The sequence below is a fragment of the Agelaius phoeniceus genome, chromosome 10, assembly GCF_051311805.1.
Source record: "Agelaius phoeniceus isolate bAgePho1 chromosome 10, bAgePho1.hap1, whole genome shotgun sequence".
Taxonomy (NCBI): domain Eukaryota; kingdom Metazoa; phylum Chordata; class Aves; order Passeriformes; family Icteridae; genus Agelaius; species Agelaius phoeniceus.
This window is the reverse complement of record NC_135274.1, coordinates 26,280,848-26,308,153: the sequence shown is the minus strand read 5'-3', so window position 1 is coordinate 26,308,153 and position 27,306 is coordinate 26,280,848. Positions and strand designations below refer to the sequence as shown.

At 51.1% G+C, this 27,306-nt stretch overlaps 2 protein-coding genes across 10 annotated transcripts in view; both read right to left on the bottom strand.

Moving 5' to 3' along the window:
* Positions 1-19,002, bottom strand: part of PLCH1 (phospholipase C eta 1) — a 57,940-nt gene extending 38,938 nt beyond the window's left edge. For 3 of the 9 annotated variants that reach the window (XM_077184244.1, XM_077184250.1, XM_077184251.1), the window contains exons 1-2: positions 17,933-18,399; positions 6,941-7,058 (exon numbers count right to left, since the gene is read on the bottom strand). In XM_077184244.1, the coding sequence (XP_077040359.1) occupies positions 6,941-7,019 (79 nt within the window). In that variant the 5' untranslated portion in view covers positions 7,020-7,058; positions 17,933-18,399. Of the gene's footprint in view, positions 1-6,940; positions 7,059-7,682; positions 8,119-15,242; positions 17,689-17,932; positions 18,404-18,732 lie in introns of those variants that run through there. The other 6 variants (XM_077184245.1, XM_077184253.1, XM_077184252.1 and 3 more) reach the window with 6 other exon arrangements.
* Positions 19,003-20,587: 1,585 nt separating this feature from the next.
* C10H3orf33 (chromosome 10 C3orf33 homolog) lies at positions 20,588-26,568 on the bottom strand. Its single transcript, XM_054639505.2, has 5 exons — positions 26,341-26,568; positions 26,192-26,251; positions 23,329-23,482; positions 22,487-22,647; positions 20,588-21,856 (listed from the first exon to the last, which is right to left on the bottom strand). Exons 1-5 carry the CDS (start codon positions 26,431-26,433, stop codon positions 21,584-21,586), a joined length of 741 nt encoding a protein of 246 aa, XP_054495480.1. The 5' UTR covers positions 26,434-26,568; the 3' UTR covers positions 20,588-21,583.
* Between the last annotated feature and the right edge of the window lie 738 nt (positions 26,569-27,306).

Sequence of the window (27,306 nt, the reverse complement as noted above, 5' to 3'; positions counted from 1 at the left end):
AAACCACCCCTCATAGTTCCACATGCCTGCAGAACTTCAGTGGCATGGGAGACAAAATCCAAGTGGAGCTGACATGTTTTACTTCCTGAGAAATCATTATTTCTTAGCTGTTGGTAACGCAGAGAGCCTTCCCACAGCCCCCACGATGGAGCTCAGCACTCTGTGGGGTGTCCATGGGCCATGTCCAGCACCCTGGAATGTGAAATGAGACCCCAGACCCACTGCAGGATCTCTAGGCTGCTCAGCTGTGGCTCTAGTGGCACTGTCAGCAGGGCATGGCAGGAGGGGGCACAAGTCCCACTCTGAGGAGGGAGTGTCACCCATCGCCAGCCTGAGCAAGGGAAATGGGGCGGCCACGGTGCTACCCCAGCTCTGGTTCTCAGCTCACCACGTTCATGGCTGAAATCACCACTGTGAGGCCTCTAGACAGCTACACCAATGCCTGTGCTTTGAAATTATGCAGTTCAACAACAAAAAATAAACTGTCACTGCTGTACAGTTTAATTATTGATATATCAGATTGCACTTGATAATGTGTTAAATGCAAATTACTCACACTCCTACTGTTCTGTTAATTATAATACAAGCTACATACAAGCACCTTCAATGCCACAGCTGCTCTGTAAGAAACCTTACACAATCACCAATACACTCTTCATTATTTTGTCTCCAAAATAAGCTTCCTTTTAAAACCAGACATGCCTAAATGCTACATGTCTTTAGAAATTCAAGCATGTTATATAGGTTAGAAGAACATTACAGCAAACAAATGAAGATGTTGTGTAATTCAGTTGACAGGTGCCAAATGGTATAAGAGGACCTGTAGGTTTATTCAACTTCAAAAAACCTCCAAAATCAATCCCCATAACAACTCCTCAGTGTCAAGCCAGGTTTTGCATGTAATCCCAAGCCCTGTCAGTTGGCTTGGCTTTTCCCTTGCTCCCAGGGCTCCCAGGCTGCTGCTGGGAATGCTCTGCAGGGCCACAGCTCACACAGTTCCAGCAGTCCCAGGGGCGATGGTGACAAACAAGCTTTCAAACAAAACCTCATTTTCCTTTACCTGTAGCTGACTGACATCAATGATCACTGCAAGACAAGATCTTTTCAGCCACCACTGCTGTCCTGGGGGTGCTGCACAGTCCCAGCTAAGGTCTGGCAGGAACAGTAACAGCCTCACCTCCATGCCTGTTTTTCCTGCTTGAGTTTCCTGCCCACACCTCACGAGGCTCAGATTACTGGACAGAGACACAACTCTGCAAGTTCTACTGCAAAATATCCATTTTCCAATAAATGAGAATATGATTTAACTAACAGTTTGGAAATTACAGCATCAGAGGAAGGTTCATTTTCTAGCTCATTGGGTTTTCCTTTATCACTGTCAAAATAGCTGGAAACCAGCACAAAGCCTAATTCTGCTAAAGAGCAAGAAAAGCTGATTAGAGAACTAACACCTCTTACAGGGAATAGATAATGAAATAAGGAGATAACAACGTCTTCATAATCATCTTCCAAGTGTAATCTTAGATCTGAACTGTGAGACAATCTCCTTGTGAAAAGTCAACCAGCAATGAATAAAACTTTGTATCAGCTGCACAGAAAACTTGTCATTTTTATCAGATTAAAGCTTTTATCAACTCATTTATCGTTAATGAAGACATGGTTCTACGGAAAGCTGAGAAACACACAAAAATTAAAAGGGAAAAATACTTGGCATTAGAACACGAGGACCTGAAACATTGTCTGGAGACAGATCCCACATGAGACTCCTCCTTTCATTAACAGATGCAGAGGCAGACACAGTTCTTGAACAAAGCAGAGAGAGTTTCTTCAGGCACTTCAGGTCCTTTTCAAACCTCAGTGGACTTCAATGCATTAATTCCTTAATGCTCTTCTAGCAAACACATTTCCATTTACATCTGTTTGTCTCAAGAAATGGATTGTGGATATTTCACATAAATCAGAACAGAACCCAAACACAAATTCCTGCACTCCCAACTCGTTCTGCTCTCCCAGAACCATTCTGAAACTCCAGCTGAAGCGGCTGCACATAAAAGGCTGAATCCTGCAGCCCTCAGCTGGCATCTGTAGCTGTGCCCCCAGCCCTGCACGAGGCTTCAGCAGAGCTAATTATAGAGCACTGCCCATCAGCAAACACCAGGCCTGAAGGGTTTGTGCAATCTGGCAGAGCTCCAGGGCTGCTCCCCCAAAACTCTTGTGCTCCAATAACCAAAATAGCCCATTTGACTGCATTAAAAAGGACAACAGAAGGCATTTTATCTTCTCATTGGGCACAATAGTGGAAGGCCACTGAAGCAAGGAGAGGCTCTCCGTGGTTTCCTCATCAGGATGTTGGACAGCCAAAGCCACCAGGGTGTGCCCAATATGACTTAAGGACCTGTGTCCCCTGTCAGGCTCAGACCCACTCACACCTTCCAGGCAATTCCCTTTCCAAGGTGAAACACAACCTGCTCCACCCCTGCTTCCCTTCAGCCAGAGGGTTCACACCAACCACCACAAGTTTTGGGGTTAATTCCCACAGATGGTCACAAGCATAAATGAATTGCAAATATCTTCTGGAAAAAAACAAAACTATCAGATGCAATGAAAAAAACTGGAATTATCTAGATGCAGTTTTGGCTGGGGAAGTACTTGCCTTGCTGACTGGGAGGCACTGGGTGCCACAGGAAGGGCTGCTCTGTACACTTTGGGTTTTTTTCCCTTTATACTTCTAGCCCCGACCATCTAGCAGCAAAGTTAAATGGATGTTTGCTCTGACAGCACAGCCATTCCTACATTGTTACTGCCAGCAAACAAACAAAACATGATGCACATTTACAGCTTAAAACCCCTGCAAAAATAATAAAAAAAAAAATCTCTTCTTCCAAGCCTAGAGGGATGCTGTACTTTGTGTTTTGGAACTGCTTGCAAGAGGAAGGCAATGAAAGTGGGTTCATCAAATCCTCAAGGCTATTCCAAACATTCTAATTGCTTGTCTTCTCTGTTCTGCAGAAACTGCTAAAACAGCTCACCCCAGCCCCTGGTCTGTTATTCTCTGTGTGCACACACACTGCTGTATCTCACTGCTGCTGCTGCTGAAGAAAACTGACATTTTTGCTTCTGGGCAGATAAGACTCCCCAGAGTACAAGGCACAGCAGCAACCTCCACTTCTGTAACCAAAAATTTCAGACATAAACAGATAAGAATTTTAATATCCTGCAAATGCAGCCATTAGCAGCTTTTCTTAATAAAATTATGAAATGATGAGAGAGCCTTAGGCAATGTGGATGCACCCAGTACTTCATTACACACATGAATCTCAGTCATTATTTAAAGACAAGCCAGAAGAGCCCCGTGGAAAGCCCCACAGCTGTGTATCAACAGTGCTTGTGTACCAGCCTGCAAGTGTCTCAAAGCACCATTAAAAGCCAGCAGAGAGCAGCCTGACCCACGTACAGCAGCATCCTCTGAATGCAATGGGAGCACTGCTGCTTGTAGCTGAAGTTCACTGGACACAGGGATTGAACTGGGACCACAGAGAGTTCTTCAGCCTTGTTTCCCATTAGTCAATACATTGCTTGCTAATCACATTTTCAGCTTCAGAGAAAGAGCACAAATACAATGCTGTAACAATTTTTCCAAAACCTGCCAATCTCCCACTCAAAATACCTTAGTTTTTCCTGGGCCTGTTTCATATACTTGTGGACAATTTTCAACTTGCTCTGGTGCCAACTTCCCCCATCAGCTCAAATAAGCCTTTTCCTCTCTGAGCTTTCCCTTTGCAATGCACTCTGAGCCAGCCTCTCATCGCCTCTCAATCTTTGATTTCCCAAACTAAACAAGCCTGACTCATCTCATCTCCCCTTCTGTACCCTTCTCCCTGTTCCTGAGCTCCCCCTGCTCAAACTCTGCTGCCCAGCACTGCATTAGCCTGGGCCCTGTGGCACCAACACCTTCATCTTACTGAGTGCTCAAAATTGCATCTTCCTTCGACTGATCACAGAACCAGAGCGCTTTGGCTTGGAAGGGACCTTAAAACTCACCTTGTTCCACACCCTGCATGGGCAGGGACACCTTCCACTGCCCCAGGGTGCTCCAAGCCCCCTCCAGCCTTGAACACTTCCAGGGATGTGCCATCCCACACTGCTGCAACCCACGGGGCAGGTGCTGTCCTCCTGCTGCAGGGGCACTGCACTGCAACAGGGCTGCAGGCTCTGCAGGCTCCCCTGCGTGCTTCTGCTGCAAGCTGAGCCTTTTTTCCTTTTGCTTTTATTGGGGAGCTTTGGTTTTGTTTGGGGTTTTGCTGGTGGTCTTTTGGGTTTTGGGTTTTTTACACTAAACAATTAAACCACTCCAAATAGACACAGGCTTCAGCATTTTTATTAATGCAATCCATGAGTTCTTCCATTTGAACTCCTCACAGGAGGTGAACAAATGCAACCCCATCCGCTCAGGTGCTCAAACTAATGCAGGTGCCACAAGGGTGTGAAGAAAACACCAGAGATGAGCACAGCTGGGCAGCAAAATTCCTCTTGTGCACCTCTGCAGACACTTCCAGTTCTCCTAAGGATGCTCCTATGGTTTTTAAGAACACCAACTGGCCCTGTGGGGTATTTTTACCTGGGCTGCCCCAAGGTGCAGCAGTTCCTCCAGCTCACAGGTTCAATTCCAGACAATCACTCCAGACAGCCCTGATGCCACTGACCTGCCCCAGTGCTCCCAGTGAGGGTGCACTTGGATAATGTGAGCAGCCTGAATTATCAGCACAGCCCTGGAGGAGCCCAGCCTCTCTGGAGCACCAGAACACCACACTAGTTCCTGGGACGTGCACACATCCTTCCCCGTGCTGTGGGACTGTCACCTCTGCCACTGTCCAGGGGGAATTCAGCCCCTCCATACACCCAGAGGGAAAGGAACTGTCCTGCAGTGCCTTGCTTAGGTTAAAGGAGGCAAATGGGAAGCCCTGATGGATTCTGTCAGGGAAAAATAGTTAATCTTTTCTGGTCATCAATCAAAGATAGATAAATTAGGCCATGAAATCTTTCTGGTGAGGATTCCTGCTAATTATGCCCTGGGCTGTAGATGATTATCACTTTGCAGACTCATCCCTCAATAGCTGTTCATGGATTGCTGGGCTCTGTGCTGATGGATCATTATCCAGCCTTTGCACCATTAGCAGGACAAAGGCGAGGTGCTGCTCTGAGCTGAAACACACCTCAGGTCCCAGAGCATGGGCCAGACTTCTCTTGCACTATTCTGGAGTGGCAGAGCTGCACATCCACACCCCTGTGCCTGTTGCAGTCACACACGGGTGCAGGGAGCAGGGAGCTGCCTGGGAAGAACAGGGATTAACAGGCATCCACCAAAACACTGCCACAGTGCCCAGGGGCACCTGGGTGAGCACCTGCCTTCCACAAGGTCAGAGGGAGCTCTGAAGGAACACGATCCCACCAAAACCAGTGGGACCACGCAAGTGGCCTGATAAATGCCAGGAACAAATTCATTTCATTGGAGAAGCAGAATGCTTCTGCCTGGAGATGACAGCACTTTTCCTCTAACACAAGTCCCAAGTGCAGCACACACATGAATTAATGTGACACCACCACTGTCAGACTTACTTACAGAAAGTTATTAATATTCTTCTGGTGTCCCAAATAGGACCAGAAGTGCTTGTGGGCAAGGAAAAAAGGCAGTACAGGGGGAAATGGGGCTCTCTCTGAACCAGCTTTCATTAGGAAGATTCACAGACTGAAAAATGATTAATTGTCCCACTAAGCCATTAACTTCATCAATGGTGACATAACCACAGTGACAAAAATGCAGATACAGTTTGTCTTACAGTGGGCTACAAACCTCTCCAGTCCTGACAGACACACTGAAAATGGAGCTGTATGTTCTACAGGGAAAAAAAAATCACCTTTGCTTTGAATGAGACGAGTATTTCTATCTTTAATTCATAGCCATTCCATGCCACTGTTATTAATAGTTCCGTAAATCTGCCCTAAAGCGATGGGCTTTAATTACTGACCTCAAAGGGAATAAAGAATACAAGGTGTGTGCCTCAGAGCAGCATTAGGAAGTCACTCCCTCAGCAGACAGACGGGTCCAGCTGCCTGATTAGAGCAGACCTGCTGGAGCCCCCAGCCCGTGTCCCCCAAGGCACAAGGAGCACCGACCCCGAACAGCTGAGCTGCAGCTCCTCTGGGGCCTCGGTGCTCCACCGCGCCCAGCAGCTCTGCCTGCCCGGGGCTGCCGGTGCTGCACGGGCCGCGAGGGAGGAGCACCGGCCACGGGCGCACTCCCGCGGGTCCGCTACTGGCAGGGTCAGTCGGACCCCGGTGGCTCCAGCACCGGCGGCACCAGAGGGCATCGGTGCGACCGGGGGGGGGGGGGATCAGTCAGACCCCGCCCCGGGGGATATCGGTGGGACCCGGTGGAATCGGTCGGATCCAGCCCCGGCAACACCGGGTGGGGACGGTCCGACACTGGCAGATCCAGCTGGGCAGCCCCGGGGGGGATCGGGGGGACTCAGCCACGGCCACAGCGGAGGAGATCGGTGGTACCGGAGGAATCGGTCAGACCCAGCCCCAGCAGCCCCGGCGGGGATCGGTCGGAGCCGGTACCGGGGGAAGTCTGTCAGATCGGGGGGGATTGGCCGGAGCCGGTACCGGGGGGGATCGGTCGGACCGGGGAACATCGGTCGGAGCCGGTACCGGGGGGCGGCGGTCCCGGAGCGCCCCCTGGCGGCACCGCCGCAGCCCCGCCGTTCCCCCATCGCTCCCGGGGGTCCCGCGCGCCCCCGAGCGGAGCGCGCACGGCCGGGGCTCGGCCCCGCTGTCCCCGGAGCAGCGTCCCCAGGAGATACCCCGGGCATACAGAATGTCAGGCGCCGCCGGCAGCAGGGAACACCGACAGCCGACAAGCAGAGTATCTGTAACTCACCGTGGAACACGCCGTTGTCCGCTAGGAAGTGTCGGCAGTACTGCAGGCAGCTCTTCTTATCCAGACTCCAGTAACTCATCGTGAGGCAGCTTCCCGCTCACCATCAAAGGCTCTGACCCTGCAAGGGAAACGGGAATGAGTAACTGGGGCTTAATTTACAAAAGATGTCCCCAGCTACTGCTGGCACTGTAGTTATTTGAGCCCTTCATGCAAAACGTTCCGTCGGCTTCACACAAAGATGACGACAAAGGTAGTTCTTCACTCTCCAAACGTGTCCATCCCCACGGACACATCACCTGCATGGAGCCAGAGCTGCACTGCACTGGTGCCACCAGCCAGCAAGTCCCAGGGTGCTGCAGGGAGCAATGGGCACCTCTGTCACCATCACCCCCCCAGCCAGCACAGGCCACTGTGGGGCCTGGAGACACGATCAATTTAATCCATTCAGTGATGCTGTCCCATATTTAACAGGCTACAGACACATCTGACAACACCACAGAACTATAAATCCTCCCCAAGTGAAGGTTATAGTAATTAAAGAGGTGACTCAGAGGTAATCACCCCCTGACTTTGAGACCAGAGCAGAGTTATGAGGACACAGGGCCCCTGTGCCCTTGCCCTTGGCAGGGATTGGCCTGAGGCACTCAGGGTGAAATCGCCCATGGACTGGCAGCTTGAGCCTGGGGAGGTGCAGTTACATCAGCCACCCAAAATTAACACTGACGGTTACAGGCAGACACACCAGCATTTCATACTTCTTTGAAGCCATGGAATTCTTAATCTCCTGTCCTGACACCAAATCCTTTCACTGGATCCTCCTTCTCCCTTTGCTATTTTATGAAGTTCAGGTTCTGGTTTCAGCAATTCAGACATCCCTTCCTGTTACAAGCCCACTTTGGTCTCCCATTTTATCTCCCTCCCACCTTCACTCTGGCCAACCCAGCTGCTTGCTCGCCCACACTTGGCACAAACAACTCCAACTGTCTTTATCCGAGCAATTCTAGCAGGATGCAAGGACACTGCCACCCAAATCTCCTCACTAAACTACTGCCAGGGGGCCTTAGTAACAAAGCCACCCCCAAATGAAGCACCACAGCACATGAAGGGCTTGGCCTGCAGCTCTGCTGAGAGACACAGATCCATTTCATTCAAAACAAAAAGGACAACAAATAATCTGAAATCCCAGCCAACAGGACTCCTCTGATCCTCAACGACCGATTTAGCCGCAATCCATTCCTGGGGTGCAGCCAGCTAACAAAGGAACAGAAGGACCTGGAGAACATTTCCCCTGTCCCCATGCAGCCTCAGTGCCTCAGTGTCAATGCTGATGCTGATTGCAAGCGGTAGAGACCCACAGGGCAGTCCCAGTGTGACACCGTGCAGGATCAGCAGGGATGGTCTGGATGCTCTGCTGCAGGTGGGAGCCACAAACACTTGTTTGTGCTTTACTCCATCTTAAAACGTCCCCAGGCTCCACTGAGGGTGTGTTTTGGGTATGGACCGTGTGTTGCTTACACTAAAGGCATGTTTTCCCAGCTTTGGAACCCAAGCAGCAATAGCCACTACCTCTGCCAGCCTTCATCTTCTACATTTCCTGCACTTTCACCCTCACCACCCACGAGCTTCCCTTATAGCCTGCACTAAGGCCACTCTGCTTTAAATAGCAGGACACAAGATGTTAGTTACCTTTAAAGCACAGGAATAGCACCACAGTCCAGCCTAGGCCAGGCTTTTTGCTTTAGGCTACAGAAGTCCAAGGGGCATCATGTTTTAATTAAGGAAACCGTATCAAATATTCACCTCCAAGAATTTGCACACAATAAAAGCAGATCTTATCTCGTGCTCGGCTCCCACACAGATCTCTCCCGTATCACAGGGGAGATTTACAGGGAACTGTGGCTGTCAATACCGCCCTGCAGTGCCTCTGAAAGAGCCCCCGAGCCCCCTCTCCTCCCTCTCACGGCCGATACAATCCTCCTTTGTTCCTGCACAAAGGGTTCTCCCACACCGCGGTGGCCCCTCGGAACAAAGGTTCTCCCGGGCACATCAGGGATGAAGGCAGACTCCCGAAGGGGTTGCATCAGCTGACACAAACATCCCACCAGAAAACCTTCCCAAGAAACACCAGCAGCTTTTTGGATAGTCCTCGAAGTTATTTGCTTTACAGGGTTCCAGGAGAGCCCAGCCAAGATCATGCCTTACCCTACAGTACAAAAAAAAAAAGGCAAACAAAATCCCAACCATCCCCACGCTTGGGCCAAGTACCATAATTTCAAAGGAACACGCAGGAACTTAACTGTATACAAATTTGCATCATGTCAATACAGGAGAAAAAGGACATTCTGTCTATGCCACTAACTAAAATGCAGGCTGTACCTGTATCACTTATTTTGAAAACATAGAATAAACTATTGAGGTAAAATTGTCCATAAGTATATAATTACTTTAATTAGGACTGTAACAACAAAAGTATTTTGGCAAAAAGTTACCAAAATCCTGACCAGATATAAATCTGAGTTCAAAACCAGCTTGATAAAGCAGCCAATTCAGAGAGAGTTGAAAACACTCCTCACTTTTCCACTCTGCAGGTTTCTCAGCTTGTGGTATCATTTTCACAGTAAGCAGAATTCCTGCAGGTTCAGTCCTGAGCCTGCCACATTCATTCCAAAAGGTAAAACAGTTGGTGCTTCACTACCTGAGAGCAGAGATGCTAGTGCAGCGTGTCAGCAATCCACCCACTTTGGATCTGGATAAAGTGTATTATTAACCTGGGCCTTGAGCAAGGTGTCCATTATGTGCTGTGCAGAAACACAGCACCTTGGGAGAACTGCATCTGCTATTTCAGCTGATTCATTTCTATTAAACCTGTCAGCTGTCTTATTTTTGTGCTTTGAGCACTGTGTTCCATGAGAGACACTTTTCCAAAGAGCTTTGATTAGCTGTACAGAGCTGTACTTTACAAGAGAGTTATTAATGGAAGGAAACTGATACTGTTCAAGTTATTAATGGAGGTAAACTGGTATTGCTTGTTATTAATAGAAGTAAGCTGACATTGCTCAAAGTTGGATACAAGGAATAAGTTAACTTATAAGTTAACTTATATTCACGTGTGCACACATGAATAAACAGTGCAGATACAGATGAGATGAACAGATATGATCCTCTTTGTTACCAGAAAGTGGGGAAACTCCTCACAAGGAGCGTTTCATTCTACACATGCTTTATGAAGTTATTTGATTCTAAAAGCAGTGGAAATGAGTGAGGCATTCTGAATGCAGCAGAGGATGCACATGCCCTGCCTGGCTTGGCAGAGATGCTTCTCACGGCAGGGGCTCAGCACCAAGTGCAATGCCTGACCCCCATGTCTGTGTTCTGCAGCTTCCCCTCTCACACAGAACAGGCCCGTGTGCTGTGCAGGGAAGCAGGGAATTCCCTCATTCCAGGGAATCACCGTGCTGTTACCAGCAGCTGCAGGCTGAGCTGCTCTGAAACCTTCTCAGCTCGGGCTGTTGGAAAGGCTCAGCACAGACCTGTTCTGGAGAGCAGCAGCACAACCCAGATGTGCCCGTGCATTGTGTAACTCAGACCCTGAGCAGGTGCCCGGGGTGAAGAGGGAATGAGCACACGGCCAGGAAGGTGTTTGAGCCCAGGGCCAGCCCTCAGAGCAGCACTGAGTGCTGATCCTGCCCCTTCTCACCTGCCCTCGGCCCTGCGGTGCCAGAGCACTGCACAGGTGACAGCAGAGACTGCATCAGACACCAGGGATTGCTCCTGATGGCAGCCAGAGCTGCAGGACACTGGCACAGGTGACAGCAGAGACTGCATCAGACACCAGGGACTGCTCCTGATGGCAGCCAGAGCTGCAGGACACCAACACAGGGGACAGCAGAGACTGCATCAGACACCAGGGACTGCTCCTGATGGCAGCCAGAGCTGCAGGACACCAACACAGGGGACAGCAGAGACTGCATCGGACACCAGGGACTGCTCCTGATGGCAGCCAGAGCTGCAGGACACTGGCACAGGTGACTCCATCAGACACCAGGGACTGCTCCTGATGGCAGCCAGAGCTGCAGGACACCAACACAGGTGACAGCAGAGACTGCATCAGACACCAGGGACTGCTCCTGATGGCAGCCAGAGCTGCAGGACACCAACACAGGGGACAGCAGAGACTGCATCAGACACCAGGGACTGCTCCTGATGGCAGCCAGAGCTGCAGGACACTGGCACAGGGGACAGCAGAGACTGCATCAGACACCAGGGACTGCTCCTGATGGCAGCCAGAGCTGCAGGGCACTGGCACAGGTGACAGCAGAGACTGCACCAGACACCAGGGATTGCTCCTGATGGCAGCCAGAGCTGCAGGACACTGGCACAGGTGACTCCATCAGACACCAGGGATCATTCCTGATGGCAGGGCACAGCTGCAGGACACTGGCACTGTCCCTATGGACCAAACCACAGCTCCACTTTCAGAGCTCAGATCTGCCCAGTGAACACACGTGGAAAGTATGACTTATAAAAAAATTATTCCTTTCCTTAGCCCCAAATGGTGTATAAGGTTCATGTTCCTGGTATTTAAAGGAAAATCCAGAAAATACTGAATATTAAGTGGGCTACTGATTTTGGAAGCTTGTGCCCATTAATGACAAATTTTAGCATGAAAAATAGTTCAGAGATACCGGGCTCTCCAATTGACATAAAGGAAAAGTATAACAAAATAATAATATGAATTTTTAGAAAGGTAAGAAATGAGAAGAGCAATCCAGAGTCGCACAAAGGCCACCCCAAGTGTGTGGTGGAAATAACGCTGTGATGGAAATGATGCTGCATTGGCCCAGCTATGGCCAGAGCCCTGTGATGAGCTTTAGAGATCTCAGTATGGGAGGGAGGACACACCATCTGGCTGGCACTAAGCAGCAGGAATAGAGTCCAGAGAGAAAGGCTGGGCTTTAGTGTGGCAGCTGGGATTGTGGCGGGGGCATGCAGCATCTCTGGTGACATCACCTCGTGTGGGCAGCCACCTCCCAGCCCCTGCAAGCAGAAAATAAACACCAAAGGACAAATACCACTTTGAACTTTCCCTGGAGAATCCTGAAGTGGTATGGAAAACCTAAGCAATTCAGCTTCACAACAAACCTTCAGTGTTATTAGAAGGGAGGAAGTGAAGTGAGAATAAGCAAGAGATTCACTTGCTCTCCTCAGGAACAGAGCAAGGGCTGCCCACAGGGGATCACTGGGTTCTCCCTACAGTTTCTTAGCTCAGTAAAGAAATGCTCCCCATCAAGCTCTGCATCATTTCCCAAGGTGCCATCAGCACTCAGCATCTTGGCAAGCACACTGCAGGGCACACAGACACTTGTGCAGGACATGCCCCCAGAGCTCAGCCCTTTGTTCCACTGGTATTAGGAATAACAGCACTGACCAGAGGGAGAGCAGTCATCTGCATTTCTGTTCACACATCAACCTGCAACCAGGAAACTTCATGCCCTCCCCAGCTCCCTTTCCCTGGACCACAATTAAAATATGCTGCAGGCTCTCTTCTAGTTAATCAGTAGCCACCAACAGGAACTTCCCAGTCCATGATTTTACTTTCTAACCAAAGTGACAACTCTGGTAGAACAGCTCTCAAGCTTTCAGAGACCAGTTCTGCACAACAGGGGCTGGATTTTTTGAAACAGTACCCACAAACCAAAGAAATTCTTGGATGAAAAGCTTAGCCATAGTTAGACCTAAAAAGCACAAATATGAAGAGATTATAAAACCTTAATATGACAATATTCCATGGGGCATCCACCCATCTGCAGTCTTGGGCTTCTTATTCCACTAAGCCACTAACAGTCACCCAAATATTGCTAAGCATTTAAGCTGGTCTAAATTCATGCAGATTTAGATTTAATTGTCACACAAGCCAGGCTCCAAGGGTTCCACACATCATCTGTGCAAATCTCCACTTTAATCAGAATCAAATATCATCATTCACTCAAAATAACTTGCATAAACATTGCTAAAGTTACACATATGGGAGCCAGGCAGAATAGGCGAGGCACACAAGATGGAAGTTCCATACTGCTGACACAAAAAGACATTTTTTTCCAACAAATTGATATAATTTTCATATTTACAAAACAAAGTTTTACCTACCTATGTTATTAACTATGTCATTAATGTATGGCTACTTTCAAGAGTTAAAGCATCTTGTATGAAACAAAAAGCTTAAAAAATATCCTCAGTGTTACAATCCCTTTTGAACAGCAAATATTTAACCATAAATATTACCAGCATGGAAAAAAATATCAACAATGCTTGGCAATAGAAAATAAAACCATCCAGTACAGGATCTTTTTCTTATTTCTCTAGGAACTGGTCTGGAGGAACAAAAGCAGAGATTTTAGCTTGGTTTATTTTTCTGACAATGAGTCCCCCAATCAAATGTGCCAAGAGGCCAGAACAGCTGTGCTGGCACCACACTGGCAGCAAAGGTGTCTGAAGGGGCAAGCCAGAGCAGGAGCAAAGGAACACATCCTGGGGATTTCCCTGGGAGCTACTGCAAACTCAGAATTCAGAGACGTCTCATCAAAGGGGAAAGGTCCCAACGGAGTCTGGGATGCAGATACTGCACTTGCATGCTCTTAGATAGAGGACACTTACTGAAATGCAGGTTTTTAGACATTTTTACTGGGTTTAATCTGGTGTTTTGGCTATTCCCCCAGCAGAGCACTAAATACATCTTGCATCGCTCACCAGATGAGGACAGAGGCTCAGCCCAACCCTGACTGCAGCAGTTTGGGTCATGCTAGAGGACAAATTCCCAGGATTTGCTCTTCAGGAGCACGAGGAACAGGCTGGGCTCCCTGCACAGCACCAGGCCAGGGTCTGGCACACAAGTTCCCCAGCACCCACCCCTCCCAGGCAGGCAATGTGCAAAGGACACCTCTACCTGTGCCAGCCCAGCCGGCCCACAGCAGCCCCTGCTGCTCCTGGGGCTATTCATTCCCAGGCAGCTTTTGTTCCCAGTTGTTCCCCCACTCCTTCTGGAAGCCATGAAAAGCATGTGTCAGCACAACTTGCTGCTGAGGAAGGCATTAGAAAGGATTTGAACCCACTCCCCATGGCAACGGACCCTGAAAGGGAATTAGCATTTGCTCCCCATTCCTCCAGAAGCCTAGATGGAATTTGTTTTTCTCCTCTTTAGGGAATTATGTGCAGGAGGGCAGCGTGCTGCTGCCTCCAAGGTCCAGCAGGCACAGTTTCAGCTGGCACCTGCCTTGCACACCCTGTTCAGGGTAACACTCATCCCACCAGACACAGGATGGGTAAATATCAGTGAGCATTTTCCACGTTTTCCTTACACAGACCTCAGTGCTCTGCACACCTTCCTGCTGCCTCTGCCAGCTCTGTACACCCATTCACCAATCAAAATCAGGTTTGGGTTCACTGCACAGAGAGTTTCAAACTGCAAATGAATGCAGGAGTTTGAAAATGAAAATCTGAAGTGTACAGAGACAACTCACAATGTGATAAACTGTGGAGATGAGAATAGGACACCTGGAAAGGATTGTGCCAATGCAGCCACGTCCAAGGCATGGACATGGATGACCTGCACCTTGTGTACCTGGTCACTTCCCAGTGTGTGCATGGTTCCCCCAGGAGTGGGCATTTCACTCCATAAGATCTTCTGTGCTGAACATCAATTAACACAGCTGGCAATTGCTAACATTCTTCCTTTTTTTCTTTTTTCTCACCTGTGGGTGGAACAAAGCCAAGCAAAGAAGGAGGCGCTCATGGGGCTCAGCACTGCCTGGCGTGACCCACACCATGCCAGCTGACACATCCCAGCCACACTCTGGGTCACACTGGGTGTGCAAAGGAACAGGAACTCCGTGTCAGTCCCAATAAATCACGTCGGTAACAGAGCACACACCACTGCCTGCCTCCACTTGAAGTTTCTTGCAAGCAGCCTCGAGTTACTTCAGCCTGAAGAAACTCACATGGGCACCTCATGCCAAGACCTGTAACACACACACCAAACACCCTTGGAGTGGTTTTACATCCTTCAGTGGTTGACTGAGCCTCCACCAGGGCATGTGGCATCCTCAGCACCCTGTGCCTCACTTCTTCCAGCCCTGCAACAGGCATCTGCTCCAAACTCTGCTCTCCTCTGCACTTCACTGCCCCTGGGGACCCTTTGTGAGTGCCCATGTGCAGTGCCAGGTACTTCCTCGCATTGAGCATTCCCCAGCCTGCCTGCCATCCCTCAGATCCGTGCTCCACATCACTCTCAGCGCCCCAGGCACACCTGGACAGTCCTTCTGTAGTGTCAGATGAGCAGCAAAAGGCTCCAAAGTCAGGAGAGCAGAGGGCAAGCTCAGATCTCTGGAGTAACAACAGTGCCCGCCGTGACCGTGGAGACTGGAACAAGAAAGGCACCTTTGTTACAGAAAACAGTTCCAGCTTCCTACAATAAACAAGAAGGGAGGAAAACAAACCCGAAGGAGTACACAAGAGCACACGGCTCCCTGCTGGCCGTTAGAGCAGTCTGGCACCGGCTGACCCCCGCAGGGCTCCACCAGCAGCACCTTCTGCTCACGGGCTGGCAAACAAAACCAGATTTGTCGCTGGCACAGCCCAGAGCCACAGGTTCAAACCAGTGAATCCACTGCCCAGGGAGCCACTGGCTGCTGGCCAGAGCCTCTGACACCTCCCAGTGTGGCAACAGCCACGACTGCTCAGAGCAGGCTCTGCATCTGCCGTGCCACAGGAAAACACCCCCAAACAGCAGCACCACAGGGCTTGTAGAGCGCCCTCCCTGCCACAGAGCCCAGCACCCGGGGTCACCCTTGGGCTCCCGAGTTCCTGTGAGAGCCCCCAGGGCAATCAGGCCTGACAGTCTCACCGCCTCCGAAGGCACAGGCAGAAAATGCTGTCCTGCTGCAGGCAGTACAGCAGGTCCCCAGCTGACCTGGAAACAGACGTTTGCTTTCCTAATTTGGAGAGTTTGGTTTTGTTTGTTTGTTTTTTTTTTAACATTCAGGCTTGTTTAAAGTTATTAAAAAGCCCAGAGCAAACAAATGAAACGAATCTCCACACCACCACACTACCCCACGTGGCCCTGACTGTGCCACCAACGTTATCAATTTAAATCCAATTGGATCTTGGGTGGCACCTCAGAAAAAACCTCAGCCTATTCAGATTTCATTAAAGGAAAACTGTTTCATTTATAGAAAGATTATTTTGTAGAGCCAACAGAAACACACAGCTTAAGGCCTTTCCCAGAAATAAGGGGAAGCCAGATCTTGAACAGAGTACTAATTTTCACTCTACATTTTGATGGTCATGAAACTGTTTTAGTGTCACGGGTATTTCTTGACAGTGTTTCAAATTACAGATCAGCTCATGCAAAACTGGGAGCTGTTAATAGCGGGTGACCTCTCCTTCGCTTTTATGGAGTGAAAATTTTATTCTCCTTCTCAAATACCGGTGATTTTGATCAAAGTCATGGCGGGACACCCGCCTCAACGGCTGAAAGGACAGCAGCATTAAATCAATTCCCTAGGCAACCTCCCAAGCCGAGCCCCTATTGTTAAAATAATGAGTTGTGCGCCACTTGATCCCAACCCACCAGCTGATCCCCGTTTTTATAGACAATAGGTAGCACAGAACCAGAAAGCACCAGCGAATGGATCATTTCTCACAAATCGTGCATCTTCAGCTGATAAAACTCAACATTTCTTTCTGTAACAGCGTACCGGCATTTTTAAATGTAGGAAAAGAGCATCCTTCAGAGTTAAAAACAGATTTTTTACAAGTAGCACTCTCAAACTTATTGCAGGGAGCTGATGCTTAAAGAACCAGGAAGACTTTTTAGCAGCGTGCATGCACTCTGCTGCCTCTCGCCTCCCAAAAAGCCGGGATTTTCTTTCCATATCGCACATTATCTTAACTCAGGTGCCTCACTGCAGGGTTGAACCCTGTCTCTCTTTTCAGTACTGTTACCTGCAATTATTCTTTCACATTTCAGAGCAAACACCTTAACTTTTCTTTCATTTCCTAAGTTTTGCAACATGAGGGCCAGAAGTCCCAAGGACAAGTAAAGCAGGAGGGCCCCCTGAAAACAGGCAAACATTGTGTTTTATAACTCAGGAGTTAAAGCACATCTAAACAAAGAGCCTATGACTGGTCCATCAGATAAGGCTTATATCTTTCTCCCTGGAATTTAATAACACTTCTTCTAAAACACTTTTTGGCCAGCTGGAGTTGAAGTTCCCAGAATTGCAGAGTAGCTGAATCACAGCAAAACGTGCATGGAGTTTAATTCCTACTTCATTGTACTTCATTTTTTTAAATGGTTTATGGAGTAGGCAATTAGAAATAAGGTAATTTTAGGGAGGACTCAATCCAGCAAGAGGTTTGACTCTTCTCAGCACCGTCCCAGCCGCTTCCAGGTGGGGACAGGCACGCTCCCGCTACTGGCTGCTGTCCTGCGCTCCTCAGAGGGGTCGGGAATTTCCACAAAGCCTCGCCGAACGCGGGCTGGGCTGGGTCTGGGGCGAGCCCGGAGGCTGCAGCTCGCTCGGGTTTCCCTGCCCGCGGCCCAGGTGCTGCCCTGGCAGCGCCGCGGGACAGCGCCGCCCCGGGACATGGCGAGCGGGGCAGAGAGAGCGGCTGGAGCTCGTCCCGGCGATGCTCCCCGCGTCCAGCAGCACAAACACGGCCGAGGCACGGGGCGGCCCCCGGGAGAGCCCCGGAGCGGCGGCTCCGCACGGCGAGCGCTCGGGGCACGCGGAGCCGTCTGTGGAACGGGCTGCAAAGAAACTCCAGCTCGCAAAGCCCCACCTCAGCTCCGGCCGCGAACACCGGGAGAAACCAGCACCAACCGCATGGGAAAGCCCAGCGGAGGCTCGCAGGGACACAGTCCCGTCCCGCCAGGAGCGCCCGCGGGGCCGCGCACGGGGACGGGGCTCGGGGGTCCCGTCCGCCCTCACTCACCGCGGCCGCCGGGATGGGCTCGGTTCGGTCCGGTTCGGTGCTGTGCCTCGCCGCCACGGCCGCACGCACAGCCCCAGCCCGGTGCGGGTGCTCAACCTGCTCCGTTCAAACCCCAGCGCTGCCGCCCGCCCCGCCCGGCCCAGCCCGGCGCGGCCCGCCCCCGCCGCGGGCCCTGCCGAAACCCGGAGCGGCCGCAGAGCGGAGCGGAGCGTCCCGTCGGCCCGGGAGCGGCTGCGGCGGCCCGAGCCGAGATCCAGCCCCGGTGTTGCTGCGGCCCGGAGCCCGTTCAACCTGCTCCATTGCTCCATTGTGTGTGCGCTGCGAGCGGCGGGGCAGCGCCGCCCGCTCCCCTCAGCGCCATCGGGACTGAGCGCCCCGCTCCGCTCCCCGCAGCGCTGCCCAGCCAGGGCTGAGCCCCCCGCTCCGCTCCCCGCAGCGCCGCCGGGACTGAGCGCCCCGATCTGCTCCCCTCAGCACCGCCCAGCCGGGACTGAGCCCCCCACTCCGCTCCCCTCAGCACCATCGGGACTGAGCCCCCCGATCCGCTTCCCTCAGCACCACCGGGACTGAGCCCCCCGCTCCGCTCCCCTCAGCACCATCGGGACTGAGCCCCTTGATCCGCTCCCCTCAGCACCATCGGGACTGAGCCCCCCGCTCCGCTTCCCTCAGCACCATCGGGACTGAGCTCCCCGATCCGCTCCCCTCAGCACCATCAGGACCGAGTCCCCCGAATCGATCCCCTCAGCGCTGCCCGGCCCGACCCCCTCCCGCCCGGCAGAGTCTCCTCCCGCGGGACTCACCGAGCTCCCCGGCCGAGCCGTGGGGAGCGGTGCCGGTGAGACGCGATGGGAACAGAGCGAGAAGCGGCCCCTCGGGGCGGCCCCTCGCCCAGCGGGTGCCATGGAGACCCCCGGCCCTCCCACCCCACACTGCCGTGGCAGGGACACCTTCCTCTGTCCCAGGCTGCTCCAAACCCTGTCCAACCTGGCCTCGGACACTGCCAGGGATGGGGCAGCCGCAGCTTCTCTGGGCACCCCGCACCAGGGCTTCACCACCCTCTGAGTAAAACAATTCTTTCTTAAATCCAATCTAAACCGATCTCCCTTCGTTTAAAGCCCTTCCCCGTTCTCCCATGACAATAGCCCTGCTCAGAAGTTTGTTCCCAAAGGATGCAAAGAGCAGCCCGGTGCCCGCGCTGCCGGTGGGCTCTGAGGGATGTTTATTGCCATTTGCCTGACATGCCACACCAGCAATAAAAAGTCTGTGCAGTGTCGGAGGTATTTTTCTTGGGCCATTTGGAGGCCGGGTTTCTCCTTTCATTCCCTGAGGTCTTTTGAAGATGTTGCATCGCTCACGACGCATTCAGAGTTGGGAGGGCAAAGGCACAAGTGCTAAACAGTTTAATTCTTGTCCCTATTCCCAGCCACAGAACTGCCTTCTCTGTTGGAAATCTGCTGGGCACTGCTGCGGGTGAAGGGAGGGATGGAGCTGCTGAGAGACAGCCGTTTTATGTAGGGGTTTATGTAGGGGGCAAAATGCTGCTTCTCCCCCAGCCAGCTCCGCCGGGGGCTGCAGAGATATTTGTCTCTGCTCCTATTACTGCTTTTCCAATAGCCAGGCCTCCCACAGAGACAGGATCTGCAACCTCTCAAGCCCTGCACAGATGGAAAGCACAGCTTTGAACTGAATTGGGCTCTTTCTGAGGGGGGAGGGTGTGCTGGTGGGTTGGGGTTTTTTTTAAAGATAAGCCCTGCGTGATAAGGAAAACAGCATTAACAAACAATTACAGGACCTGACCCTCAAGAAATCATTTGTCACTGCAAGCCCAAACCCATGTGAGAGAACAACACACTCTGTTCACATTCGCCCACACCTCACCTCTGCTTGCTAGAAATGTAGCATGTGGCTTCCTGAGACTTTTCTCTCAGCTTTACAGTGGATTTTTGTGATAAATCCTCCTGTGACTCATCTACAGAACAGAAGTGTGAAGTCCAGAATTATATTTAATTATTACAGAAAATAAATCATCAGTGTACAATTATGCCCAGCTTGGAAAAGCTCCTCCTACTTCCCAGACGTAGGAACACCTAAAAACCCCCAGAAGTGGATTGTTGCTGAGCCTGAATGCGTACTTTGGGGTTAACAATCAAGAGTTTTGCTCTGGAGGGTGCCACAGCCAATCCCAAATCCCTGACTGCCTTATGAGTTTCATGTCCAAGAACCACAGTGGTGGCTGGCTCAGCCCTCCACTGTCTTATGCATAAACCCAGGATATCACTTTTCTTATTTTCCATTTTCAAACAGGCACAGACACCTGGTTTGCTGCCCCAGAGCTGCCTCCCCTCTCTCCCACACTGGGTTCCAACACTGCAGGTATTTCATGGCTCGCTGCTCCCTAGCACCAGCCTCACCCTGGGAGGACCAGGAACAAAAGGACTAAAGAACCACTAACATCTATTCTTACCCAAGGAAACTGGATTTTTTTTTGAGGATCTCAAGAGTCAAAACTTTGCCCTGAAGTCAGTAGAGAAAATGCTGATGTAGCAACAGATACATCAATTGCCAGATAAGCAGTGGTCAATTATTAAGGTTTTTTTGTACCACACTCTTCTACCCAGTGTTTCATTGGAAAGCAATCACACAGAAAGAAAGAAAATCTGTAAAACACTTCACTTTTAATAAATATTGGGACTGTGGGAGGTTAAACAAAGGTCAAGGGCTAGGTGTATAAAACATGTAACAATGAACTTGAGAAATTCAATCTTTATTCTGAGAATATTTAAAACATAAATAGTAATACACTCATATACTTCACACGTGTATCAAAAATAAAGCAAGAATTCAAGTTCTTAGCACAGTCTGATCCTCCTTGTCAAATTCCATGTTTAAGCTTTATATTAATCTAATTTTAGATACAGAGCCATCAGAAAAAAAAAAAAAAACCCACAGGTTTTTTCCTCTTCAAATGAAAGTTGTCTTTGAAATATTTGGATTCCTGACATTATATTCTTTGATGCACCAAGTGATGTTTTTCCCCTGAGGAACTTTAGTTATTACAACCTTATCAGCTTTTTAAGATCAACCGTAACAAATCACCTTTTATATCACTAACAATGCAACCCATCATTCAAGATGAATGAGTTTTAAACCACAAATTACACCAAAAAGTAGCATAAGAACAGAATTCAAACCAAAAGGTTGTGTTTAAACGCATCCCACGAGCTTTGTCAAGGCCTGACATGGGGTTTGTGTCCAGTGTGGGCTCAGCAGCAGTGGCACATTACAGAGGTGTGAAGGGACCCTGCCCCTCAAACCTGCACTGGGCAGCCTGGAGGAGTGCAGCAGGTGGAAAACTAGACAACTAATTCAGGACATCACTGTGGAGAAGTTTGGCATCAGAACATTTTCACTGGTGGCCTGCACACTGCTACTAAACTGCAATCCCGTGGGGGTTATGATATGGGATATATTCTAAATAACCATGAACTGGGGATTTCTATTCTGTGTAACCACGAACTGGGGATTTCCATTCTGTGTAACCATGAACTGTGGGGTTTGTGCTTGAGACAGGGACCCTCAACATCATAGCACTGTTTGTGATCACAAACATACACATTCCCCACAACTTGGGGAGCTGCATTTCCCACCCTTTCACCTCTCAGTAGAGCTTCTAACCCAGCTCACAAACTGTTTCAGCCTCTGCAGGAATTTATTGCGGCTTATGCTCTCCTGGACTCTTTCAGAGTAGCTCTGTTCTTTCCATATGCCTTTATTTTTCTTCACAGCCTTTAACTCGGCCTGGAGGAGCCTTTTGTGCAGTTTCCAGTAGAGGCGGGAGTGGTGAGGCAGCCCCTCAATCCGGGCTGCTCTGGCCAGCCCTTGGCTCAGGAGCTCTTCGTTCAAGCACATGCTGAAAAACCCACCCTAGAAAAACCACAATAAATAGATACTCACCATTGAAACAGGGTTATTTGGGGTTTGGTGTGAACTCCCTCAGAGGTACAAGCTTTACTCATGGCTGTACCTACACTTTGTCAGGAGAAGTTAGAAGTGAAGAGGAATCCAGGTGACTTCAAACCCAACCCCAGTGTGAGGGTGGGCAGGCCCTGGCACAGGTGCCCAGAGCAGCTGTGGCTGCCCCTGGATCCCTGGCAGTGCCCAAGGCCAGGCTGGACACTGGGGCTGGGAGCACCTGGGACAGTGGAGGGTGTCCCTGCCCATGGGCTGGGACTCGATGGTCTGGAAGTCCCTTCCAACCCAAACCATGCTGTGATTCTATAATGCAAGGCATTTGTGAGGGAACACTGGATAACAAACATTAGGCTAATCAGAACTACAGATGCCTTTTTGGCACAGGCAGAGAAACACATAGCTGCCATGAATCAGTCTGAAAAACTACTGCTCCTGCAATCGGATTTGCAAATGCAACATTTAAAATTCACACCAAGGATGATAAATCATAAACAATAGCATTTGTTAAATGCACTGAGAGAACTGTGTGACTACAGTCACATCTAAAACTGCAGCTGAGACAGTGTTTGTGTGTCTCCTTACCTTATGGACTAGGACGAGGCAGTCCAGGGCCGAGCTGTCCCTCCCCAGGAGCTGGAACCACAGGGGCTGTTTGGGGAGCAGCTCCCGCTGCAGCCAGGCCGTGCCACCTGCAGCCAGCTCCACCCCGGCCAGGCGGATCAGCAGGAGCCCCTCTGGCTGCCCTGCAAGGGAAAGGACAGATCTGCTGCTGGGGCACAGCTCAGCCTTAGCACCACCCTCAGCTGCTGGGAGTGAATTGATTCCTGTGCACTAAAACAATCCCTTTTACTTCCTCAAAGCAAACAGGAATTTGGTCTCATCTCTTCTTCAGGGAAAAAAAAATATATCAATTCAAGGTTGCCTAATTCATAATTTGGCTTATTGTGCATGCAAAGAAAAAGATTTGTCCCCACTCTCAGTCCCTATCTTTCATCCACAGGGGCAGAAGCATCAGCACCTGCTGGTGTTTGCACAGCCAGTGTGAGTCACGGATTGATGGACAGTTTGTTTCTGACAGAAAAACTGTCCCCAAAAACTGGTGTCTGCAAGTAAAAACACAATCTCAACAGAGGCTTTTTGCCAGGAATGAGATGAGCTGTGCAAGCAGAAGCACTGCCTGCGTGCTTACTTCTGCTACTGGAAACTATCACAGTAACTGTAAGGATTAACACAAACACTGTAGTGACAAACTCTCTGTCTCCTCATGTTTTTTATTTCCCAGTTTTCCACCTGCAAAGCACAGAAAGACCAAAAGGCAGAGCTGGAAATGTGCCTCAGCCCTTCCTCTCAAGCTTGCAGCCACTCTAAGAGCAGCACATTTCATTTCTGCCTTTGCTCTTCACACTCTTTTCCTCATTACTCACATCTTCTCTGGATGGCTGAGATGAAAGGAATGCTGATGGGAATGTGCTCAACTTCCAGGCCCTTCTCTGTGATGTGATGTAATTTCCCTCTCAGTTTCACATTCTTTTCTACAAACTCCACGGGTATTTCCAAAGGATTTGTGAATTTCGTTGTCTATTAATGGAAGGAAGACAAAGACAAAATTTTAAGAAAAAATACAGAGCAGTTACAGCCACACTAAATCCAACATCTCAAAACAGTTTGGGAAATTCCACCTCTATTATTACACACCATGGGCAAGTAAATATAGATATATATTTAATAGTGATCAGCTGCAGAAGCTGTGCCAGCCTCTCCACACTTACCATTTTCCCTGTTTTACAGGGCTTGCAATGTCAGCACAGACATAAAAGCCAGGTTTAGAGAAAGAACAGAAACTGCCATTTTTTGAGCAATGCCTATTGAAGTTCACTTGATTCCCCGAGAAAAGTGTTTTAGAAGCAGCCTGAATGGGGCTGGGAGAGGGGTGAAAGGAAGCCAGAGGACAGACACGCTGAAAACAAAGGCAGAGCAGGGAGGGCAGAAACAACCCCGCCTTTGATGCCCGAGGAAACCAGGAGAGGGACAAAGGCAGGTGAACAGCTTTGAGAAGATCACAAGATGATTAAATTTGATACTACAGCCTGGGAGGATCCAAAGGGGATGGTTATGTGATCACACAGGAAAACCAAGCTGAGCAGCAGCAAAGACTTGGGCCCTGGCACAGGAATGGAGCAGCCACAGGTCTGGGGTGAGGCAGAAGGACATGTGAGACCCCAAAAAATTAAGACCCCCAAAATTTCAGACACTGTGAGAGGCCTTAGCAGAGCACTGAGCTACAGAGCTGTGAAACTCACTGAGCAGTGCTGTACAACTGTGGGAAATAAACCCGCAAAACACCACAACTAAAGCTGTCTCCTGTGTGTTATTTATTCAGCAAACCTCCCCCTCTGCGGCCCATAGGGCCTGCCACTGGGAACAAGGGAATTTGGGACCTTGCAGGCAGGAAACCTGGAGGTTTTTAGGAATAAAAGTTGTTCAAAGCTGATCTCGTTTGCTCCACCAGCCAGGTTAATGCATTCACAGGCACTTGGGTCAAAACAACCAAAAAAAGACAAAGAAAAAGCATTCTGGCAACATTTGTAGTTCAGGTTTCCTGGTAGAATGTTTAAGTAAAAACACCACACAAATGTTCTTTTGTATCATTTGGAATTGTGCAGGGGAAGGTGAAGGTAACTGTGATTTTTTAAGCAGCTGGAACCCTGTGGGAGCACGGTGGCTCCTGGCTCCTGCCCGTGGAGGTTCAGCTTCTCCAGGAGTGAGCAGCATGGTGTTAGCCCAGCGTGCCCTGACCATCCTGAGAGCGAGGGAAGATTTGGGTGATGTTTAAAACCATTCAGAAGCAGTTCTGCGTGTGGAAGGACAGAGAATACTCAAGGCAAGCGGCTGTTTCAGCTGTGTTTGGACAAGGGAGGGTGCTCGAGCTGCAGTGGGACAGGCAAAGGGGTCATTACCCCTCCCAGGGGCCTCAGGAACAGGCGAGAACAAGGGACCCGTGGAGATGCCACAGGACAGCGATATCGAGCCCCTCAGGACCTGAATCAAACTCTGCTGTTTTTTTCACTTGTTAATCAGTAGCTGTAGCAGGACCGTTATGATTAAGCAACCGCACTGTGAACCTTGCACGCTTGGCTAATCTTTAGTTTTAAGGAAAAGGGAAGACAATGCCAAGATGAATGGGCTGTCTGGGCGGGAGCCACCAGCCGTGGGGGCGGCCGGGCTGAGCCGTCCCGGGGAAAAGGCAATTGCAGCAGGGGGACAGCGCGACCACTGAGCACCGAGCACCGAGCACCGGCCACTGAGCACTGAGCACTGACCACTGAGCACTGAGCACCGGCCACTGAGCACTGAACACTGAGCACTGAGCACCGAGCACCGGCTACCGACCACTGAGCACTGGCCACCCGGGCCAAAGGGACCCCGCTCTCCGGCAGAGGGAAGGGCTGAGGCTGATCAGCATGAGAAACTACAGACACAGCTGACACAGAAGGGCTGAAAGCGAATTGACGGAAAAGTTACAGAATTTGTAAGCAGCGAATGCTGATGGTTTGTTAAAATATATAAATATTGTTAAGTACTGATGAGTGGGCAGCCTTTCGCGGGAGCCTCCTGCTCCCGCTTTGCGCAAACCCGAACAAAACACGGGAATGCCGCGGAACTGCCCCGGGCGGCGCAGCCACGGCCGTGAGGGAGGGCCGGGCACGGCAGGGCAGGGCAGGCCCGACCCCTCCACCGCGGGCCGAGCGGCCTGCCTTGGTTCTGAGAAGCCTTGCCGGGTTCTCCCGCATTCCTCGGGCCCATGCCAGGCTGCCCCCGGTTCTGAGGGGCTGTGCCAGGCTCTCCCCCGACCCCCGGGCCCATGCCGGGCTCTCTCCGTATCTCCCGGTTCTGAGCGGCCGTGCTGGGCTCGCCCCACATCCCCCGGGCCCGTGACGGGCTCACCCCGGCTCTGGGAGGCCGTGCCGGGCTCTCCACTTATTCCTCCGTTCCGAGCGGCCGTGCTGGGCTTCTCCCGCATCCCCCGGGCCCGTGCCGGGCTCTCCCGCATCCCCTGCGCCCGTGCCGGGCTTCCCCCGCATCCCCCGGGCCCGTGCCGGGCTTCCCCCGCATCCCCCGGGCCCGTGCCGGGCTCTCCCGCACCCCCGGGCCCGTGCCGGGCTCTCCCGCATCCCCTGCGCCCGTGCCGGGCTCTCCCGCATCCCCCGGGCCCGTGCCGGGCTCTCCCGCATCCCCCGGGCCCGTGCCGGGCTCTCCCGCATCCCCCGGGCCCGGCCCCGCACTCACCACGCGGAAGCTCCGGGCCAGCAGCAGCACCCCGGCCACGGCCGCGCCGGCGATCAGGCCCTGCGGAGGAGAACGGGGCTCAGCCGGGCCCAGCGGGCCCCCCCCGGCCCGGAACCCGCCCAGCCCCGGTGCCCGCCCAGCCCCGGTACCCGCAGCAGCCCCAGGTGCGCGTCCGCCCACTCGGAGAGCCGGGCCAGGGCCAGCGCGGCGCGCTCGGAGCCGCCGCCGCCCCGCTCCGACATCGCGGCGTGCCGAGCGCCCCCGCGGGAGCCGGGGAGCGAACAGCGCCCGGTGCTGCCCCGCCACGGAGCCGCCGGAGAACGAACAGCGCCCCGTGCCACCGTGCCACGGGAACGGGAAACGAACAGCGCCAGTGCCACCGTGCCATGGAGCGACACCGGCCCCGAGCAGCCCTGGCCAGGACACTGCCAGGGATCCGGAGACAGCCCCAGCTGCTCTGGGCACCTGTGCCAGGGCCTGCCCACCCTGCCAGGGAACAATTCCCAGTCTCCCACCCATCCCTGCCCTCTGCCACTGGCAGCCATTCCCTGGCTCCTGTCCCTCCATCCTTGTCCCCAGTCCCTCTGCAGCTCTCCTGGAGCCCCTTCAGGCCCTGCCAGGGGCTCTGAGCTCCTGAACTCTGCATTGATCTCCTCAAACCTGTAGCACACCTCCTCCGACCCTTCAGATGCTCCTTTCTTCTTGGCATTTCAAATTTGTTTAGTTTGTTATTCTTGTTGGTTTGGGGTTTATTTTTTGTTTGTTTTTCTAACGCTAAAGATGTTTAAGTCTGTACAAATTCTAATGTTAAAAAGAAAAAAACACTTTTGATCAGAGTTGGTAGAAAAAAAGTAGCAAGATCAAAATTTTATGGGTGCTCTTCAGCAGCCTGCTAAAGGGCTGGCACAGCAGCAACATTTCCAACTTACAAAATAGGTACTTAAATTAAAAGCACTAATCCATAACTTGTTTCACCAGTTTGAAAAATAACACAGTTATTTATTTCAGGTAACATATCTACTCCTACCTATTTGGAGTTTATGTGCAATTTTGACATTGTTGATTATCTAATTATTGATTGAGTTAATCCTTAAGCCATCTTTATTAGTGACAAG

What these genes read in the sequence shown, in the direction of transcription:
- C10H3orf33 (XM_054639505.2), bottom strand. Translation starts at nt 26,433, where the DNA reads ATGTCGGAGCGGGGCGGCGGCGGCTCCGAGCGCGCCGCGCTGGCCCTG. An exon ending in CGCACCTGGGGCTGCTGCGG is followed by an intron (nt 26,252 to 26,340) that starts GTACCGGGGCTG and finishes TCTCCTCCGCAG; the next exon opens with GGCCTGATCGCCGGCGCGGC. An exon ending in TGGCCCGGAGCTTCCGCGTG is followed by an intron (nt 23,483 to 26,191) that starts GTGAGTGCGGGG and finishes TTCCATTAATAG; the next exon opens with ACAACGAAATTCACAAATCC.